Raw genomic sequence first — 14,640 nt, 5'->3', positions numbered from 1 at the left:
TACTTAGCAATTCCTATCCAATTTTTTCTTGCATATTTGTGCTTTTTTCAGACTGTTTTTTTTTTTTCCTTGAACAGGAATACCTTATCAAATTAGGCAATACAGAATGTCATCCAGAGCAGTTTTTGGAAAGAAGATCAACATTAGATAAACTATTGATCATTATTCAAAATGAAGATATTGCAAGTTTCATTCACAAGGTAGGCCTGTTAGGGAGTGGTACCAACTTTATAAAGAATAATTTGTTACTACTTTTGTGAGCCTTCTGTTAAATGTTAGTCTGTGAAATACAGAGAGGTTTGTGGGTTTGTTGCAGTTTGTTGTAGGATTCATCATCTTGGAGTTGCCTTCTTGAGTTGTGAAATGGCCTCCTTTTTTCTACTTTGCTGCATTCTACTCTTCTTGAGTGTCACTTCCTCCCTGAGATTTTTGGTCATTAGTACATTGTTCAGCACTGTTATTTTTCTTACTAGATTGTACGTTACTTGGAGGTTAGAATCGGTTTAATAAATTTTTTGAAATTCCTCCAGTGCAATTTGATCACATGTGCACATGCCTTAGCTGCCTGCTTACTTATTGATATATCTGTATGTTTGTCCATTGATCTTTATGGCGAGATAGATAGAAACATATGGGCATAGATATAGTCAGATTGTGTTTAATTTAGTTGATGGCCTGGAGTTCCATAGAAACTCCACTTTTGTGTTAAAATGATGTTTGTAGATTTTAATAGCCTTCATTACATGGCCCCTTCACATTTGCATTTCAGTGGGTAATTTATTTTCTTTTTCTTTAAACAGGTTCCTGGCTTAGTGACTTTGAAGAGACTCTCCTGTGTTAGTTTTGCTGGAGTTGATAGCTTAGATGATGTTAAAAACCACACATACAATGAACTTTTTGTTTCTGGAGGTTTTATTGTGTCTGATGAATCTGTTCTAAATCCAGAAGCGATAACAGTTGGTAAGAATTTTATTTCTTAAAATACTTCCCACTTCTGCCTGCCTTCTTACTCAGTTTTAGGTTTTCCTCAAGACTTTTTGCTTTTTAGTCTTTTCTCATCATTCTGTACCTCTGTTGGCATGTAGTAGCCGGCTGCGTTGTCTTGGTAAGTTTTAGTTCAGTTCTATTGGTCATGGGTCTAACATTTATACTTCTCAATAGTGTGTGATGGGTATGTTGTTGATAACTCATTCATAGCTGGCTCCCATAAACCATAGAGTGCTTGGGGTTAGGTTTCTTTCCTGATGTGGCTTGTTGCTACTCTGGATAGAGGCCTAGACCTAAGGACAGTCTGAATTGCCCTGTGACTTCAGACACTCGGGAGCTATGTGATTCTAGGCAAGTTTGCTTCCACTTCTCACCTATAAAATGGAAATAATCTAGTTACTATTATTATTAGCTGCATAACTCCTTTATGGCTTGGCAAAAAATCTGTAAGAGTTACAGCTGGGAAGAAAAAAAATCATCCTCCAGCAGCCTTGATTATGAAACTCCACAAGTTGAGGTAGATTAGTGCTTCTCATGGAAGGTACATAAGTCTTGTCATTGGGCGTGTACTCAGAACCTTTGGGTCAGCTCTTACTGCCTCCTCCACGTTACCTTCTAGGATAGCGCCTTGTGTTTCCTATTCTCAGTTTGTGATGTGTTTTTGATGATCCTTATTTAGCTTTTCCATGGTCCTGGAGCCTCCTACCTCGTCTCCCCGATGCTTTCTATAATACTTCCTGAATTTACTTTACTAGAAGTTCATATGAATGCATTACCTCCCTTTTTATTGTTTTATTTTCCTTTTTAAATAACTGGGAGATTTTTTTAGGGAAATAATTTGTGCTGTACTACCTGATGCCACTGAGCTGTGTTTATCCTTATTTCAGGTATTTGTCTGTAGAGAACTTGCAGAGGCTGCAGGTTTTATTTATCGCTCCCTCTGCCTGGAGCTCATGTCCCTTCTCCCTTCTGCCTGGCTTGCCATGGCGAAATGCCCAGGTTTTCCCCACATCCCTTTGGGCAGGTACTGTGAGCAATCTTGTTCCTTAGTTAGGGGAACTCCATAGATACTTGTCATTCTGGTCTTTGGAAGCGAGACCCCCAACATCCCCTGACTCATTCTTAGATAAGACCTTAGGGGGTCGTCTGGGCTGCTTGTAACTGGGTGGACCCCACATCTGCCATGGTGTGTCAGGGTTAGAGGGCCATTGAAGGGAGCAGCACGCTTTTTTGGCTTCTCTTCCCAGTGACTCCAACGTTCAAGAAGCTCTGGTTGGAATCTTGGAGATGTCTCTGTCTCTCTGAGTGAGGGAGTGGCCAGCTGCCTCTCCCCATCCCTTTTAACCAGCTCAGGCTGGTCCTTATTCCAGAGTGAGGGCTCCTGGTCCTTGGGAGCTCCTCCAGAGCGCCCTGCTGAACTCTCATTCCAGCCTATGATTCCTTTCTTTCTCAGGAAGACTCAAGTTCAGACATAGCCTCAAACACTTCCTGGCTGCTCGAGCCTGAGCAAATCCCTCATCCTGCCTGCCTCAGTTTCTTCTGCTACAAAATGGTTATAATAATCATCTCTCCCTCTCTGGTGGTTTTGAGCACTGCCTTCCCTACAGGTGTGGAATATCAGGGTCACTTTGCTTCATTCTAAATTGCTTTGGTTACTCTGATAGTCCCTAAACTTGTATTAAAATATATAGTAAAGTACTCTGGGGGTACACAGAGATCTGTGCAGTCCCTGCCCTTGGGGGTGGGTCTAGTCTCCTGGGCTCCCAGCACAGCTCACCCCCAGTGCCTCGGCCGGTGCTTCCAGCCTGCTCTGCCATAGATACTCCCCTAGGTTGGGTGCCTCTTCTGCCAAAGAGGCACCACTAACTTAGCCATCAGAGTGGTTGCTTACTGACATGGCAAATGCTCACATCCACAAGTAACCCACCTCCGGGATACCCAGTAAGTGTTGGGGAGCGGGTATGGAGCTCCTGCTTGTTCACCTAGAGAGGAATAGACCCTGCATGTCTGGTGATGAAGCTGGCCCCCACCTCCGTCCATCTGAGGCTTCCGGTGGCACTAGGGGCAAGCATGCCAAGGGGCAAGCGCACCAAGGGGTAAGCGCACCAGGACCCCCTGCTGTGCTCGGCCGCCACCACCTTTCTTGGGCGGTCCTGTCCAGTTCAGTTTCTTCAGTTGGAGGCTGCTGACATTTAGGGAAAGGGGGGGGGGGGGGGGGATGCCTTTTTAGAGCTTTCTTTTAGAGACAAGACTTGTTTGCTGTAAGTTTGCCTGTTGGCCTTTTGATGGGTTTTCTTTCCGTTTCCCTCACAATCATGTGTACTTGTGAGTGTTTCTCTGTTTTCAGTCATTGGTCCCATGTGTTGGACACTTTCACCTCAGCTGTTATGAGGATCACATGAGATGATTTTTAAGAAGAGTGCTTAGTTCAGTGCCTAGTACATAGTGAGTGCTTTATTATTGTGTATTCCCTTCCCCTTTTTATCATTGTGTGTCACTAGAAGTCCTGTAACCTACGTTCTTATTCTAAAGGTCTCCTTCGTCTCGGCCTCATGCTCTGGGCCACATTCTGGAACACTTTGGGTGCAAATAGGCCTAACTGCCGAATGGGCCGGCAGCCCTGACCCCTGCTAGCCTGGTCACTCTTGGCATGTGCTTAAGGATGCTCTGGCCACAACATTGCCGTCTCCAGGATCTGGTTCACATTACTCCTGGAATTAAATGCTTCTTCCCAGAACTATCCAGGAGAAAAGAAATGAAAGTTTGTGAATGCAAGATATTTGGTTTCTCTATAATTTGTCTATTAACTGAATTGTTTTTGTTTTTTATAACAGAAAAATTAAAACGGTTCTTGGGCTTTCTTGAAGAATTAAATACTCCAGATGGCAAATGGCAATGGAAAATCCATTGTAAAATTCAGAAAAAGCTCAAAGAAGTGGGCAGGTAAATACATCATTCAAGTTTTGCCTTTACTCTTAAAAAAAAATTAGGAGTTAGAGAGGGAGAAGATTATTTTTTCTCTGGAAACACTGCTTTTGGCCCTAAGAAAATAGCCCTTTGTGGAAGAGAGGTGGCATTTTGCACTTTTTTTTTTTAATTCATGGTTTTTAAAACTCACAAAGACAAAATTGAATTTGTTAGTAGTTAAGTGTGTGTATCAAATAATGGGAATGCTTTAGCTTTTTGTGATGAAGTAAGTGGTGTGGCTCCCCAAAGAGGGCTCCTCCAGGGAGAGTGTTTCTGGAAAGCTCTCAACCGGTTTAAAAGAGGAGATTGGTCACTGTGAGCCTTTGACTGAGCTGACCGAAGCCCTCTGACTAGGAAGAGGAAGGAAGTGTTTGTTTCGGGAGCAGTGTGTCCGTGGGCAGTACCCGCTGTGGGGTGGGGCTGGGCAGAAAATGGTGGCCATTATTGTTCACCCACAGTTGCTAAATTGAGAAAAGGTGTGACTTGATCTCTGTTGGCCAACCCCAATCTCTCTCTCCTTCCCCTCTCCTTCGCTCACACCTGCAGTCATGCCAAGGCCTTTGTCAAGCATTCTGGGCCTCCTTGTACAATCTCACCATAACCTCCCATGGGGGCCCCCATCCCAGGGACAGCTCTCATCTTCTGCTGGAGCTCCGGCTACGATCTTACTAGTCTGCAGGTACGAGTGCCTGGCCCCCCAGTCAGTTGGTGAGCATGGCGCGCCTGCTAGATGCCCAGCGCTAGGCAAAGTGCTGAGGACAGAGAGAGACTGAAAAGCGCATTTAGGGTTAGCTCCCAGCTGAGTGGTGGAGGTGGTGAGCCGACAACTGCATCCAAATGAGGCTCACACGCTGAGAGAGGAAGTGATCAGCAGGACTCGGGGCAGCAGCTTCCTCTCAGAGAGGCAGCCAGGGAGATCAGCAGAAGGAGAGAGAGCCAGGCAAGGGTGCTGCCAAAGGTCACAGGGCAGTAGGTTCTGCAGGGCTTTGGAGGCAGTAGGGAGAGATTGGTCTTTATTGAGTAGGGGGCTGATGGGATCAGACCTGGGCTGTATGAAACAGCTGAGACTGGGGTGGGGAGGTCAGACCCAGTAATTGTATGGGGTGAGGGGGTGGTGGTGGTTAAGGGTGCAACCACCAGGCTTTGGTCAGAGGTGCGGGGGCTACAAGTGGGGGGGATGGACAGGAGGCCTGGGCCCCCAGCCTGGGGGACCAGGCAGGGCGTTGCTCTCTGGAGGAAGGGGATGGGTCTGAAGGACAGACGATGAGCTCTGGTGTGGACAGGAGACATGGTATGAACCGTCTGGAGGCAGCTGCAGGTGGAGGGTCACGTGAAGAGTCATCATGAGGGCACCAGGGGAAGCAGAGGTGACCGGAGGCAAATGCAGCAGACACAGGAAGAAGGCCTTGAGATCCAAGACAGTTGAGAAGCCAAGGAGATGGACTTGAGAGGAAAGAAGGGGGACACCCACATTGACGCCTGCCTTTAGCTAGTGCAGGTAGAAGAGACCCATAGAGTGCAGAGTGAGGGAGGGAGACCAGGTGGGGCAGAGGCAAAAGGAAGTGACCCCATTGGGGGCTGAGACAGAAGAAATAGCAAAGCAATGACAGAAGGGGTCCCTGGGAAGGGGACGGGGTGAGACAGGGTCTCCTAAGGGGCGACCCTGGGTCAGAAGTGAGTCAGAGGAGGAGGCCACAATGAAGGGGCTCAATTTTCTGCCAAGTGTGAAGCTGGGGGGAGGGGGGTGGGCATGGGAAATTTAAGAAGTATGGGAAGGCCGGGAAGAACAAGTCAGAATTGCCTGGCAGCAGTATGGGTCTAGAGGGGCTGGGGGGTTTCTCTAGCTCTCTTCTGAGGCATGGGGGAGAAATGGGCAGTGAGGGTTGCTGGGAGGGCTCCCAGGGCTCCCTGCCTGAGGTTTGATGGGTAAAATGATACTGGGCTTGGGGATTTATGGCCGGGAAGGCGGTGTGGGGTCAAAGTGATTTGCCAAGAGGTCAGATGGGCACAAGAGAGAATAAGGAGTCCTGATGGTCTGGGAGAGGATGGGGAGAGGGGTCACAATGTGTATGAAGACCAGCGCTGTGCAAAAAGAGGCAGAGGCAGAGATTGCTAGGAAAGATGTTAGTTCTTGGATCTTGGCAGAGCAGGCCATGGCAGCATGTGGCTGAGCTGGGCGCAGAAGTGGGTTTTGGGGATCTGGGGACTTCTTGGTGCTCAAGATTCACTGAAGCCTGGCATGCCGTACCCTCCCTGCCCTGCCTGGGGCTTCCCTATCCAGACGAATTTCACCCCCCTCAGAATTCACCATCCCTGTGCTGTGCTGGCTGGACCAGGCCTTGGGCGTGCCAGGGGCCCTTTCCTCTGTGTGGCACATGCGCTCCTCCTTCCTCCTTGGAGCCCCAGGATCTTGGACTTCTTTAAAGCTCAGTTCAGACAACTTGCAACAAGGATTTATTTTTCTTATTCCTCTAGTTAATGTAAATGTTTTCTTTTGAAATAACTTTGATTATCCTTTTTATTTTTTCTGGTTTTACTGATTTTTACCTTTGTCATTCATCGTTTTATTGATTTGATTTTCTAATCTCTTCCTTTTAATTTTAATCAGCTTAGGTAAGGCTTTTAATCAACTTCATTCGTGATTTCAAAGAACTCACTTTTAATTTTATTTGCTATTCTATTTTTTTGTTTCTAATTTATCTGTTTCCCATCTCACTTTTAACATCTTTTCTTTTATGCTTATTTTAGGCTTCTTTTTCCAATTTTTAAGTCCAATTTAAAAATTTTCCAATTTTAATGCACACACACATACATACATACATACATACATACATACATTTTGGAGAGGCAGTTGGGGTTGTGACTTGCCTAAGGTCATGCAGCTAGGAAGTGGCAAGTGTCTGAGGCTGGATTTGAATTTAGGGCCTCCTGACGCCAAGGCCAGCACATTTTGTATTATCCGTCCATCTTCTACCTTCCACTTCAACTCTTGCCCCCTCCCCTGACAATGTCAGCTCCTTGAGAAAAATAGAAGTAAATTGTATTTCCAGGTACAAGGAGGAAATCTCTTTTTTCATTTTAACTTCATAATCTTTTGAATCATTCCTTTGACAAATGGGAACTCAGGTGACGAGATTTGTTTCTGTTCCTGTTCCTTATCCCAAATGGAAAATTCATTATTGGGAGGTTCAGTTCCTAAATTTCTAGCCCAAGATTTTTTTTTTTTATCCCTCTTCCCCTTCCCTTCTCTCCTTTTCTTCCTTTTTTTGCTCTACCCTGCAAACTCTTTATGTAGAAATACTTATTAGATCAAAATGTTTTTCTTGAAGTTAATTGTTGTAATGTTTATTTTTAAAATTTAAACTTAAGATTTAAACATGTTTATATAGTTCAATAAGAAAATAAATGTAGCTAGCTCTAGTACAGCAGGATTTAAAATTGATTTTGGTTATTTATGCCACCTTGATTATTTGAGAAAATGTCATTTTAAATCATTCAGTTTTAGAAGCAGATCTAGATATACAACTTTTAATTTTACAGATTGAATGCTAAAGCTCTAAATGTCTTGACGCTTTTGAATGTCTATCAAAAAAAACATTTGGTTGAAATTCTGTCATACCACAACTGTGACTCTCAAACTCGAAATGCTCCTGAATTGGATTGTCTTATCAGACTGCAGGCTCAGAATATACAGCAACGACATGTTGTCTTTTTAACAGGTAAAAAGAAAGCTTTTAAGCTATTGTATGATTCTGGAAATATGGAGATTTGAGGTTATGCTTGTGTTTTAGCTCTAAATCAAATCATTAAATTGTGTTTATTTTTTTCTAAAAATTTGTTTAGAAAAGAATGTCAAAATGCTTTCCAGTTACACAGATAATGGAATCGTGGTTGCAACGGCTGAAGATTTCATGCAAAACTTTCAGAGTCTCGTGGGCTATCACAATTCAGTAACAGAAGAAAAGCTTCTCCACCTCAGTGCTCCCGAAAGTGTTGAGAGACCGCCAGGTAATTTTTCCGTGAACTACCTATCATTTAAGACAGGCGAAAAGAGCAATGACTTGACTTGTTTTACTTAAGATTGTTAAGTGACTGTTGTGAAGCCTATGTGAGGAGCTTATGCAGTGAAGAGCAGTTCCTTTGGGTGACTGAGCTTTATTTCCCGTCTGGCCTTCATAACTCGGGTCTGGCCTTTGAACAGGAGCTGGATGGCATCAGGATGTTAATGGCCCACCCGTGGGTGTTGCCCGGGGAGAGGAAAAAGAGCTTAGACTAGATGCTCGGTGGGCTGCTGCTGTGACTTTAAAGGAGGCCGGACTTTGAGATTTATCTCTGGGATTCTAGATTCTTTCTTAAAACTTTTATGTGGAAAACTTCAATTTAGTTGGCTAATCCATAGTAGTTTTATTCGAGATAGTATTTTATTGGTCCAAGGTCTATTGTAAAACAAAATGATTGTTTTTTTGTTTTTTTTTCTTTTTGGAAAGTAATGCAGCTTAGTAAAATTCTTGGTTAGTGTGGCTAAATTAGACAGTAATCAAGTGATCTTAGATGTCAAATTTTATCATGTAATTGCCTTGTCAAATACTGAACTACCGTATAACTTTAGATGCTGTTTTGACATTAACCCCTTTGGAGCTGGGAGTTGGGATTTCCCAACATTAAACGTGAACACATTTCGCAGAAGCTTTTAGCATCGGAATATCTGGACATTCACACCTAAAGGTTGTGTGTGAGTGTTGGTGAGTAAGTGAACTTGTGGCGGAAGACCAAGCTCTAAGGGCTTTTGGACTTGCAGCTCTGAAGCATTATATTGTGTAAGTAGTGTGTAATTTTGAAAACAAATTATGTATTTCAATAGAGTAGGACTTTGTTTTTTTTCTCTAAATGTAGCTCTTTTAGAAAGTGATGAAAAGGACGAAGAGGATATGTCTCTGGATTCAGGGGATGAAACTTCACAAATAGAAGTGTGCAGCAGTTCTCATTCAGAAATATTGGAAATAGAGACCAAAGGATCACGTGGAACAGATCAAAAAGAGATTTCTCAAACTCAGTTGCAGCCATCTACTGACAGGCAGAGAAGTTTGTTAGAAATTAAGACTTGTGACCTTGGTGCAGAAGAGGGGCAGCCCGTTGGGGTGGCTGCGGCGGCAGGCCCAGACGGAGAGACTAGCAAGTCCGTGGAAGCAGCTGCCTTCGATGACTTTCAGGTTTATCACAGTAGACAGTTGAGCATGTCCCATCAGTTCAGTCATTTTAATGTTCTCACTCATCAGACGTTTTTGGGAACACCATATACTCTTTCAACTAGTCAGACTCAAGAAGGTGGAAATTTTTTTCTGTCTGCTTATAGTCAAGGCTTGGAAACAGCTAAGTCTTCATCTCCAGATAGTTGGGATGTAAATGATTCTCCTAGGCCATATTCAAAACAGAAATAAATACAATAACTTTTTTTTAATAGGTCTTTGTGAACTTTTTCCGCTTCTTAAAGTGAATTAACAATTTATTTTTTATTCTCTAAACAAAGTGTTTGTCCTTTCTCAAATGTTTTCCTGTCTTATTTAAATCATGATGGCCTGTAACAGTTGAAGCATCTGCAAACTGAAATAAAAAAAATACATACATACATACACATATATATATGTGTGTAATATATATATATACACACATATATATATATAATACACATATATATATTTTTAACACATATTGTAGTTGAATTATCTCATGTGTTGACACTTAAGTTTGTACATTTGTATTTGACCTGTACTTGGACTTCTGAGTGAAGTCTCTCAATGTAAATTGAATGAGTGTTGGCTTTCCTTTTTTTCCTCCCGTAATGTAATATCAGACTATACAAACCACTTTTTCCTAAATGATATCAGTTATTGTATTTATTTGGTTCTAATTTTTGTACAGCATTTTTACATATAAAGTTAAGCCCCAGTAATTAATAATACATATTAGGTGAAATACAATTGGAGGTCAACTAACAGCGCAGATGCATTCCAAAAGGTTTCGTCTTTTTAGGTTATGCAATGTGAAAGTCATCTTTTGTTTAAAAGTCCTGAATGTTCAAACAACAATTTAAGAGTATTTGGGATTCCTTTTTAGTTGCATCATGGAGTGTTTGCTTTTCAGGACAGTTTTGTACAGTTTGTCGTCAGGAAGGTGAATTTTCTCTGGTTGTAAGCCTACCTAATAAAATTTCACCTTCTGTTGGCCCTCTCAGACTTAACTACTTTGAAAAATAAAACTCGAATTAAAATTCATTAGTTCTTGTAAAAGGAAATGTGCATTTCTGTTTGTTTTGTATTAGTAGTGGATCAATCACATGGTAACCTGAGCTTTAGGCCTAGTAACTCTCCAATCCCCTTCTGTCCCATTAAAGTAAAGATATTAAAGGGTTCTTCTAATACTAATTTTATCCAGCTCACAGGGGAAGGAATTATAGTCATTCAACTTTCAACCTGAGATTTTACATTCATATGAGTATTCCCTGTAACAAAAAACTTACCACTTGGGGACAAACATCTTATTGTAGTTGACTAGAATTGGCTGTCAGATGACTCACAATTGGACCAGGCCCTGTTGTGTTAGATTTCTTGGGCATGGTTTTTAAGTGTTTAGAGCCATCTTTGTAATTGTACATTTTATGTTGTCTTATAAGATAACAGAATAGGACGAGTAATAAAATTATTTGACCCTAATTTTTTAATGAAGCTTTTTTTTTTTTTTTTCTTTTTTTTTTGCTTTTTGGTTATTTCCTCCCCATAGTCCATAATTATGGCTGAAAATACAGCCAGAATAATTCTATTTTTCATTTTATCTTATCTAATCTATGTCTAGCTATCTAAGCTCTAAATGAAAATTTGTGAATAGTGTGAATATACAGTGGGTATTAAACAGGAATTAAACAACAACAGAACCATCATTTATTAGTGCTGTGGTCATGTAATCAGTAAACTTTTCAATCCGTCAAATGCATGATTTACACAGAAAAAGTGTTGTGAAGTACTTTGTTAATACCAGTAAAACTTCAGACCATATTAAGGTAAGTGTAAATAGAATCTACCTATCTTTTGTAAAAGTTGTTTATAACTGGTTGAATTTGAAGCATAAAAATGAGGTCTAATTATTGAATTTTTTACAAAAACATTACCATTTTATTCTTTGAAAAAAGTATATTTACATTCTACAAAGTTTTTAATAGATCATTTTTCAATAAAGTAACCTGAACAATTTTAAATATGGAAACATGGCTGCTGAATCAATACATTTTATAATTTAATGAATGTAATGCTGTTAAGCCAGTAATGAGAGGTATAATCCAGTAGAAATAGTTTGGCTTGATGTATTCTCACTTCTGTACATTAGAATGGAGAATCAAATGGAGAATCAAAGTCTTCTTGACTTGAAGCTAAGGGAATGAGATGAGTTTCCAGCTCTTTCTGCTTCTGGAGAAGGCCCTGAAATAAAATTGGTTGATTACTTCATGCATCATAAATCATTTCTTAACTTTGAGATTTTACTATTAATTACACTGGGTCTATATAGCTCTGGAGCCAATCTTTTTGACAAATTGCTTGTTTGGACTTTGAGTGAGGCGCTATAAGCACTTGCAAAGCTGCCTCTCTATTGAGTGAGTGGGTAAAATGAATGCTATGGATCTGATCTTACTTAAGTTGGTCACCAGATCCTCTGACTTAGCAGATTTTATTTCTGCTTTAAATTCCTTGAGTTGGATAAGGTGGATTGAGGGAGGGGAAGAGTCATTATGTTTTTAAAACAAGAAGAGAAAGCAGCTCCACACATGAATTATTTAAAACATTCCCTTCCTACTGACCCACCATTTTTGTCTCCATCAAACTGGAAATTTGCTACTTCACATAAAATCTTTTATTCTGTTAGACAGAATCGAGAAACCATCATTAGTAAAACTGTTTAAGGAAATTGATCATTTCTAAGTAGCTTCCAAAGTAAACTGTTTCTTTTGAAGTGATGATACAGATATAAAAAGCATCTTTTATATATAAAAACCCCCTTTATATATCATTATAAGCAGCCTGTGATTGATTGATTGATTGATTGTATATCCTAAGTTTTATTCAAAATAATTTTCCATGAAGAACAACAACCCAGTCCAGTCTGAACAAAGGTGAGTCTAGATGTAGGTGATTTTTCAGTCTCTGATATTACTATGCACATGGAGGGAGAGTGGGGGTTATTAGGGGAGAGATTGCTCAGGTATAGGTTGATCATTATATAGAATGGATCCACGTGTGAATGTGGATTTCAGTTCTCTGAAACTTGGTCAGTTATCAGCTAGAGGAGAACAGATCAAGGGGAGTTGGGAATGCTGATTTCTTATTGGCTGTGAAGATAATTGAAAATCTGGGTTTGGGCAAAAATAGAACTGTTGGGAAAATAAAAAATGTTAGTGTTTTCATTATGTGTGACAACTTGAATCTGTGAAACATTTGGGGAAAGTTGCCAAACTTTCTTACTGTTGTCTGTATGAACTAACATTGTGGAAGTGGCTTTGTGGTTCTTGAGAGCTAATGATGCATAATTCTACGCTTCTCTTTAACAGCTTACAATTCACCATTTTGAGATTGTGTACATTGTTTCTTAAAAAATTATTTCAACTTAAAAGTATGTAACTTTCATTTAATAAAATCATGTTTGAATTAATGTTGTAGCTGACTCACGACTCTATATTAATAAAAGCACAGTTTTTCTGGAATTTGAATCATCCTAATGACCCTAATTAAATAATTAAGGTTTTCTATACAAGTTGCTAAAATCAATCTAGTACTATTTTTAGTCTAAATACCAGCTTAAGCTGGACTCTGCAAGGCCATATGGCTTTGTAATTCAATGTAGGGTTTTTATCAGTAAATGTTTGATTTGAATATCTATTTTATTTAGGTTCCCCTATATCCAGGGTTACATTCAAACTTTCTTGGGTTTTTGTAAAGGGCTTGTGAATGGAAAAAGTTTTCTGAACCATCGACTTCAGTTGAGAAAACGCTGGCATGTAGATTTTAGAACTAGGAGGTGTATTCATACCTGACGCAGGTCTGATAGTCCCTTGAGTATTGCTTGCTGTCTGTCTCTGTTTTTGACCAAGTTGGGATTGAGAAGTGGATCTCTCACACCGTCGTAGCCAATTATCTCCTCTCGGCAGTCAGAATCTAAAGCTAGACAAAATGAAGTGAGAAAATAATTTCACAATTATTCCCATTAGGTTTGCTTTTTGTAGGTTTGTGAGTGGGGGAAGGGACCAATTAATAACAAGTATTAAATAGTGCCCGGGCATCACCCTGCCCCTGACCTCCAACTTCTGTCATTCAGTGTCTGACTTGGACCTCAGGCCTTCCTAACCCAGACCTTGCACTCTGTTCACCTGTTCCATCTTCTTTCCTTGTATCCGAGCTGAACAAGCCTAGTTACTGTGGCATTTTGCCACCATGGTTACCTTCCTGGGGATTATTTCCAGCTGGTTGTAAGGGTAGTTTTGAAACATAGTCTATGCAGGTCTATAAAATCTGGCAGAAGTGGTTTTTTAATACTGCCTTGCCATAAACTATAACTTTATTCTGAATAATGTTTTTTAAAACTTAAGAACTCTAGAAGTCTTCCTAAAATGCTGGCTTTCCAGGATTCAGAATTTTTCTTGCTGAAATGGTTTTCTTACCATTTAAATATGGATACTGTGGATCATAGGCTGAAGGTCTAGGTGAAGATGGTACATCTGGATCCAAACAGTAGATTTCATTGGTTCGGACATAGGGGATGAAATGAGGAGGTTCAGGGGGATGTACTGCACTGGTCTGTTTGAGTTGTGTCTGTTGTAACCGATTCTTTACTGCTGGAACAGGGGGTGACTCGGATCTGCTTTTTTTTTAAAGAGGAGCAAATGTTGGCAGGTTTTAGGAACATAGAAAGCATAACATAAAACCGTCCTAAATTCATCTTGTGTAAATTTATATTTACATCTTACCTAAACTTTTTCAAAGAAAATGCTACTTTAGGTATGCTCAGACAATTCTACTTCTCATTTCACAGCAATTTAAAAAGCAAAGCCAAATTAAGGGATTTCTTAAGGTTGGTTCTACTCCCAAACTGGGGAGCTCAACAGGGTTCCCGAGCATCATCTATACTGACCCCGCTCCAGCAGTCCGCACCACTCCCACCTCCACTAGTTCTTTCCTTCCTGCCATAGAAGCCTCTAACTTTGTGTTCTGCTGCCGTGACGCACGGGCTCTCCCCTGCATTGGGCCCAATCCATTTGGAATATCCCTCCTGGCCCGAATCTGGCTTACCCACATGTCATTCCCCAGGAGCAGAATAATATGGCCTATAGTGGCCAAACCTTCAAGTGCCCACCCCAACTTTTCCAGGCCCCATGAATCCTCCTCATCTTTGCCTTTCAGAGTCCATGCTCACCGTGGTCCACACCCACCCTAAAACTCGGTTCATAACCTGCCTTCTGATCACTTCCCTATTCACACCAGCCATCAGACCGTTATGATCAACCATGGGTATTCAGTGCACCTGTACCTACCTTTGACATCTCCTCCACTACCAAGCCTAGTCTTGTACAAAACAGGCCCATCTCTAACACGGAAGACCAGCAGCAAATTGGCTGCTTCTCCTAACACGTGGCTATTTTGCACTCGC

General features: G+C 41.1%; 2 protein-coding genes across 15 annotated transcripts in view; one reads left to right on the top strand and one right to left on the bottom strand.

The window, feature by feature from the left end:
- Positions 1-14,640, top strand: part of TASOR (transcription activation suppressor) — a 96,454-nt gene that overhangs the window by 64,566 nt on the left and 17,248 nt on the right. For 3 of the 7 annotated variants that reach the window (XM_031952213.1, XM_031952181.1, XM_031952174.1), the window contains 6 exons: positions 78-200; positions 801-960; positions 3,822-3,930; positions 7,495-7,673; positions 7,798-7,962; positions 8,848-11,097. In XM_031952213.1, the coding sequence (XP_031808073.1) occupies positions 78-200; positions 801-960; positions 3,822-3,930; positions 7,495-7,673; positions 7,798-7,962; positions 8,848-9,392 (1,281 nt within the window). In that variant the 3' untranslated portion in view covers positions 9,393-11,097. Of the gene's footprint in view, positions 1-77; positions 201-800; positions 961-3,821; positions 3,931-7,494; positions 7,674-7,797; positions 7,963-8,563; positions 11,098-14,640 lie in introns of those variants that run through there. The other 4 variants (XM_031952204.1, XM_031952192.1, XM_031952200.1 and 1 more) reach the window with 2 other exon arrangements.
- CCDC66 (coiled-coil domain containing 66) overlaps positions 11,113-14,640 on the bottom strand; it is a 43,413-nt gene continuing 39,885 nt past the window's right edge. For 7 of the 8 annotated variants that reach the window (XM_031952240.1, XM_031952233.1, XM_031952258.1 and 4 more), the window contains 3 exons: positions 13,655-13,854; positions 13,027-13,157; positions 11,113-11,423 (listed from right to left, as the gene is read on the bottom strand). In XM_031952240.1, the coding sequence (XP_031808100.1) occupies positions 11,328-11,423; positions 13,027-13,157; positions 13,655-13,854 (427 nt within the window). In that variant the 3' untranslated portion in view covers positions 11,113-11,327. The remainder of the gene's footprint in view (positions 11,424-13,026; positions 13,158-13,654; positions 13,855-14,640) is intronic. The other variant, XM_031952227.1, reaches the window with a different exon arrangement.

This window comes from Sarcophilus harrisii, chromosome 1 (genome assembly GCF_902635505.1).
Source record: "Sarcophilus harrisii chromosome 1, mSarHar1.11, whole genome shotgun sequence".
NCBI classification, from domain to species: domain Eukaryota; kingdom Metazoa; phylum Chordata; class Mammalia; order Dasyuromorphia; family Dasyuridae; genus Sarcophilus; species Sarcophilus harrisii.
Note: the sequence above shows the minus strand (reverse complement) of the source record. Positions and strands in the feature narration are given on the sequence as shown.